The following is a 5,895-nucleotide window of genomic DNA, read 5'->3' on the forward strand; positions in this document are numbered from 1 at the left end:
GCCTCCCAAAGTGCTGGGATTACAGGCGTGAGCCACCGCGCCCGGCTCAACCACATTTTTTTAACAAATATTTTAAGGTTTCATCACAACCTTTACTTCTACTATAAAACAGCATAAGAAGCTATTATTACAGCTGTTTGACAGTTGGGGAAACTGTGACATACAACGATGAAGTAATGTGCCCAACGTCTGAGTCACAGACAAACTGAAACACATATCCTACTCAACTCTTTTTATGTTCTCTAGCAGTTATTTCCTTTCTTCCCGGCATTAGCAAAACCAGCTGACACCGTGTAGGTAAAGGTAACCACAAACTTTTTATTAAAGTAGTAAATTTAGGCCAGGCGCAGTGGTTCAGGCCTGTAATCCCAGCACTTTGGGAGGCTGAGGTGGGTGGATCACCTGAGGTCAGGAGTTTGAGACCAGCCTGGCCAATATGGTGAAACCATATCTCTACTAAATATACAAAAATTAGCCGGGCGTGGTGGCGCACGCCTGTAATACCAGCTACTCAGGAGGCTGAGGCAGGAGAATCGCTTGAACCCGGGAGGCGCAGGTTGCAGTGAGCCGACATCGCACCACTGCACTCCAGCATGGGCGACAAAGCGAGACTCTGTCTCAAAACAAAACCAAACCAGTAGGAAATATAAATGAAACAAATTTAAAAAGACCCCTTCAACAGAGTTCGTTCCAGGAATGAACACATTCTGTTCCACGGTCAACCCTCTGCTAGGTAAGCTCCTCCCCTCACCCCAATTTCTTCAGCTGCTGAAAAATTTCCTTCCCACTGCGATCCTTTAAGATCACTGTAGTTATTTCTCCCCAGAGAAAGGAGACAATTTCACTGTCTTCTAATCCAGAATCACATTTCTCTTTAAATAGGTTATCTCTTTCCAATAGCTTGCTTTTCTGATGACAGCAACTTCCCAAGACTTCCCCAGATAGTCCCCATAGGCTCTAGAAGCAGCTGCCACTTTTCTCTAAACACCAATTGCGGCCCTTGGTTCCCAGCCCCCGTCCCTGGAGTCCGTGCTCTCCTCCCCACCACCCTACCCCACCGCTGCCTCAGGCCCTCCCCCCGCGGCGTCTGCAGCTCGTGCTCACCTCGGCCCCTGACAGGAAGGGGTGCGAAGGCCCTGTGATAGTCAGGTAATTGTCATTTCCTCCGGGAAACTGGAAACCAAAAGAAAGCCGCGGGGATAAGTTAGGGGGAGCAGGGAATTAGCTTGGAGCGATGGCTTCTGACCCCGACATTCTGACAACACTCCCCAAACCCCGCTCTCTCTCCTCTCCCGTCAGTCGCCTCTCCACCCGGCTTCCTGTCTCTGCTTCAACCCGGTCGGCCGCGTTCTCTCGCCAGCCTTCTTAGCTATCAGGTTCCTACCTCCATCTTCACACAACCGCTCCCACCGTCTCAGACCCTCATCGCTCCCACCGCCCCCACTGGTCTCGGAACTGCCGTCACTTCCGCAAGGACGTGCGTTTCTCTCTGCTCATTGGAAGGAGCGCCGTGGGGGCTGCAGCGAGTCAGGCGCTGGCCTATCGCCCCCTGGAGCTTGGAGGGATAATGGCATGTAGAAGTACTAGAGGTGTCCCTGGAGGTGGCGTTGGGTACTCCCGACCTAAGGAGGATTTCTGGGGAGAGCAATAGAGACGTGATCTGGGCTAGAGGAGCCGGAGGGGGGGGGGCGGCCGGGAAGAAGAAGAAGAAGATCGGTAGATTGAGTGGCTAGAGGTTGGAGGTAAGTGGCTGTAGAAGTCGGGCGGACCCGGAACCCAGAGGACGCGACATCATGACTTATGCTTATCTCTTCAAGTATATCATCATCGGAGACACAGGTAACCCTCAGGTTGTCAGCCTTCAAGGCTGGGGCGGACGCCCGAAGCTCTCAAATTTGATGGCGGGGGCGGGGCTCACTTTGTGGGCTGGGCGATTCGAGACGGGCGGGGCGGTTCGGGGCGGCCGGGGGCGGGGCTCGGGGAGCCCCCGCTTCTCTGGTCCGGGAAGTCCAGAGACTGGATGGTGTTCCAGCGCTGCGTGACTCTGGGAGCGTGCTTTCTCTTTCAGGTGTGGGGAAGTCATGTCTCCTCCTGCAGTTTACAGATAAGCGGTTCCAGCCTGTCCACGACCTCACAATAGGTAAGTGCATCTACTTGTTCCAGAACAGATGATAAAACCTGACTAGCTAAATTGCTAAAGTGGAAAGTTAGCAGCCTTCAGTGTTCAAAGTAAAAAGTTATCCCTCACTACTTTAAACTAGTCCAAAGTTATGTTAATGAAATGATTAATCAAACGTTGATATGTGGTGAGTAAGTGTAAGGGAGAGTATATAATTGAAAGGTAACTTTTTAGAGTGTGAAGTATAGACTTGTCATATAATTTTTTTTCAAGTACAATTTTTTATGTTTATGGAAAATCCCACGAAAGCGTAACTGCTTATTTGTAAACTCATCTGTGCTTTGCAGTAAATTAATACCAGCCTGACTTTTAAAAAGTAAACACCAATACATGGACATTATTTATATTGGTGAAGAAGCAAATTGAAGAGTCATCCCTGCCTTAGAATTAATAGGCAAATAAAACTAAAAACTTTCCTTTTAAATAAAACAGTGTGTTAACAGTTCCTCAAACGCACTGGGGATCCTGGAAAATATTAACATTTCCCACACATTTGTGATAAGGCATAGCCTGAAGGGGCTTTTCCCCAGTCCAAATAAGCAACATATATGAAACTAGCTTTCTTGCCATGCAAATGCAGTTTCTAAATAAAAATCCTACATCCCCATTCTTACAATATTGCTACTTCCAAGTCCCACCTGTGTGGATATCTGAAGCTACCACTGTTCTAACAGATTTATTTAGAGTCAAATAATTGATGGGGTTAGAAAAGGATTTAGAGGGCAGTATCAACCAAAAGGTGTTTTAAAGGGAATATTGAGTGAATTCTCACTTTGTGATAGGGGCTAATGATACAATGCTTAACAAGGCAACAATGCTTAATTGTTCCTCTGGCAATTATTGGAGATATAAAATGTATTGTTAAAAAAAATTAGGTGGGCGTTGTGGCGTGCGCCTGTAAGGTACATACTGGGGAGGCTGAGATGGGAGAATCACTTGAACTCCGGAGGTGGAGACAGTAGTGAGCCGAGATCGCACCACTGCACTCCAGCCTGGGTGACAGAGCGAGAGACTCCATCTCAAAAAAAAAAAAAAGTATTGTTTCTGAGAACCTATTTCTAAGGCTCTTTTCTTAAAAAAAAAATCTGGAATTACAAAAAAATAAATATTGTTTTAAATAGAGACTAGAGAGTGACAGAGAAAGTGTCAGGAAGCATTTCCAGAATTTTTAGGAGTTTTTTGGAAAAGTTACAAAACTAAATGTTACCTAATCAAATTTAAGCATTAACTGACATTTAAAATTACTCACCCTTTTAAATTTGACTTCTTAATTGGTTTTATTTTCCCATATGTGCTTTTTGGTTACATTCCTGAGGTCATTAGAGCACAATTTTTTAATTCTGGAAGGAAAATGAAGGATCTTAAGAAACACAAAATTAATTGGAGCAAATAGGCAGCAATAATGGAATTAGCGGCATTGAGTTCAGACAAAGGATGGGTATAACACATTGAGGAAAGGCAGGAACCTCCTCCCACTCCACATGGCTGCTGTTCGTGAGAATCACATTCTTTCTCTTGGTCTTTACCAACAGGTGTGGAGTTTGGAGCTCGTATGGTCAACATTGATGGAAAACAAATCAAACTGCAAATCTGGGATACGGTGAGAGTACAAAATAATTTAGTCTCTGACCAACATCCAAGTATAGTAAGAACAGCCGATGCAAAGGAAAGGGGCGATGAGGGTGGGACTAATAGTGGGGATAAAATAGGGGAAAGGTGAAATCAAAGAGATAGAGAAGCTTTTGATTCTATCTATTACAGTTACAAATTCTGGATGCTATATCTTTGTGTTGTAAACTATCCAAGTAGTAGTTTATTCTGTAAAAATAAAATCAAACTATAAATTTATAGCATAGAAAGTAAATGTCTCCTTTTTATACATAAACCCTTTCTCCTTCCCTGTCTTGGTTGCTACTCTAGCAGGGGAATCATTACTGATGATTCCATGTGTATGCTTTCAGACTTTTTCTATGCATTTAGATACAGACATATGAACAGGGAAGTACAGGGAACACAGGTTGTGGAGACCTTTCCATATCCATACATAGAGATCTACTTCATTCCTAGAGATCTACTTAATTCCTTTTAACCACTGTGTAGTCATGGAATGTCAGTAGCATAATTTACATAACCATCCTCCCTTTGATAGAAATTTGGGTTGTTTTCCAATTTTTAATTATTGCAAAATTTCACTGAGCATTCTTTTTTTTTGAGACAGAGTTTTGCTCTTGTCACCCAGGCTGGAGTGCAATGGTGTGATCTTGGCTCTCTGCAACCTCCACCTGCTGGGTTCAAGCAATTCTCCAGTCTCAGCCTCCTGAGTAGCTGGGATTACAGGCACCTACCACCACACCTGGCAATGTTTTTTGTGTTTTTATTTTTTTGAGACGGAGTCTTGCTCTGTCATCCGGGCTGGAGTGCAGTGGCATGATCTCGGCTCACTGCAAGCTGCGCCTCCCGGGTTCACACCATTCTCCTGCCTCAGCCTCCTGAGTAGCTGGGACTACAGGCTCTCGCCAGCATGCCTGGCTAATTTTTTGTATTTTTAGTAGAGACAGGTTTTCACCATGTTAGCCAGGTTGGCCTCGATCTCCTGACCTCGTGATACACCCGCCTTGGCCTCCCAAAGTGCTAGTATTACAGGCGTGAGCCACCACGCCCAGCCGTTTTTTGTATTTTTAATAGAGATGGGGTTTTGCCATGTTGGCCAGGATGGTCTTGAACTGACCTCAGGTGATCCACCCACCTCAGCCTCTCAAAATGCTGGGATTACAGACATGAGCCACAGTGCCCAGCCTGAACATTCTTATTTACTAAAGTCTTTATGCAGATGTTTGAGAATTTTTGTGATACCTGCCCAGAAATGGAAATTCTGTCAAAAACTTGTACATATTTTCAAATTTGGTATATGTAGTAATGCCAAAATTTAGTTTGGCTTAGTGTAATTTTGCCCTATCTAGATAAATTGCTTCAATGTGCATTATCTCATTTGATTTGTACCTTTTTCCCCCTAAGTAATATAATACTTTAGTCTCCATTCTAGTTAAAGGGAGCTAGCAAATAGTTCATAATATTTGGCTAAAATCTCTTACTTTTTTTGCTGCTTATTGTGTGATTCTGTTTCTTCTCTGAACTGAGAGCTAAAGCCATTTTATCTACAAATAGTGTACAAATTATTTTTCCTTTTTTTCTTTTCCTCCCTTTCCACTCCTTCCTTCCCCAGTGCTCCTCACCACACACAAATGTATGTCTTAAAAGTAGTTGAAGCTTAAGTCCATCTGTCTATCCATCCATATCTACAGATCTATCCCCCGCCCCGCTGCACTGGGGAATTTTTGTGTTTTTTGTAGAGACAGGGGTTTCAACATGTTGCCCAGACTGGTCTCGAACTTGTGGACTCAAGCGATCCGCCCTCCTCAGCCTCCCAAAGTGTTGGGATTGCACCTGGCCAAAATGAATGTTTTGATGCCAGGAAAAAACCCAATTAAGTGCCATTTAATGGAATGGTCATGGCAGTGGCCTTTTTTCTTTTTTTTTTTTTAAGTGCTCATATGGGACATGGTTGGATCATGAAAGTAAGAAAGTTGAGAGCTTGATTCTGCTAAGAGAGAGCATAAAAAGAAAAACAAGGCTGGGCGCGGTGGCTCAAGCCTGTAATCCCAGCACTTTGGGAGGCCGAGACGGGCGGATCACGAGGTCAGGAGATCGAGACCATC

The 5,895-nt window shown here is 44.4% G+C and overlaps 3 protein-coding genes across 4 annotated transcripts in view; 2 read left to right on the forward strand and 1 right to left on the reverse strand.

Moving 5' to 3' along the window:
• The window catches only part of TOX4 (TOX high mobility group box family member 4), a 19,517-nt gene extending 18,023 nt beyond the window's left edge, over positions 1-1,494 (reverse strand). Inside the window, exons 1-2 of one of the 2 annotated variants that reach the window (XM_011930927.1) lie at positions 1,385-1,494; positions 1,105-1,173 (exon numbers count right to left, since the gene is read on the reverse strand). In XM_011930927.1, the coding sequence (XP_011786317.1) occupies positions 1,105-1,173; positions 1,385-1,390 (75 nt within the window). In that variant the 5' untranslated portion in view covers positions 1,391-1,494. The remainder of the gene's footprint in view (positions 1-1,104; positions 1,174-1,384) is intronic. The other variant, XM_011930928.1, reaches the window with a different exon arrangement.
• A 207-nt stretch (positions 1,495-1,701) lies between these two features.
• On the forward strand, positions 1,702-4,131 carry LOC105503820 (ras-related protein Rab-2B-like). The gene is made up of 3 exons (XM_011930926.1): positions 1,702-1,839; positions 2,069-2,140; positions 3,712-4,131. The coding sequence occupies exons 1-3, from the start codon at positions 1,794-1,796 to the stop codon at positions 3,897-3,899; spliced, it is 306 nt and encodes a 101-aa protein (XP_011786316.1). The 5' UTR covers positions 1,702-1,793; the 3' UTR covers positions 3,900-4,131.
• The window catches only part of RAB2B (RAB2B, member RAS oncogene family), a 28,794-nt gene continuing 24,600 nt past the window's right edge, over positions 1,702-5,895 (forward strand). Inside the window, exon 1 of the mRNA XM_011930924.1 lies at positions 1,702-1,735. The gene's annotated coding sequence lies outside the window, so the exon portion shown is untranslated. The remainder of the gene's footprint in view (positions 1,736-5,895) is intronic.

Source organism: Colobus angolensis, unplaced genomic scaffold, assembly GCF_000951035.1.
Source record: "Colobus angolensis palliatus isolate OR3802 unplaced genomic scaffold, Cang.pa_1.0 Scaffold88, whole genome shotgun sequence".
In the NCBI taxonomy this organism is placed as follows: domain Eukaryota; kingdom Metazoa; phylum Chordata; class Mammalia; order Primates; family Cercopithecidae; genus Colobus; species Colobus angolensis.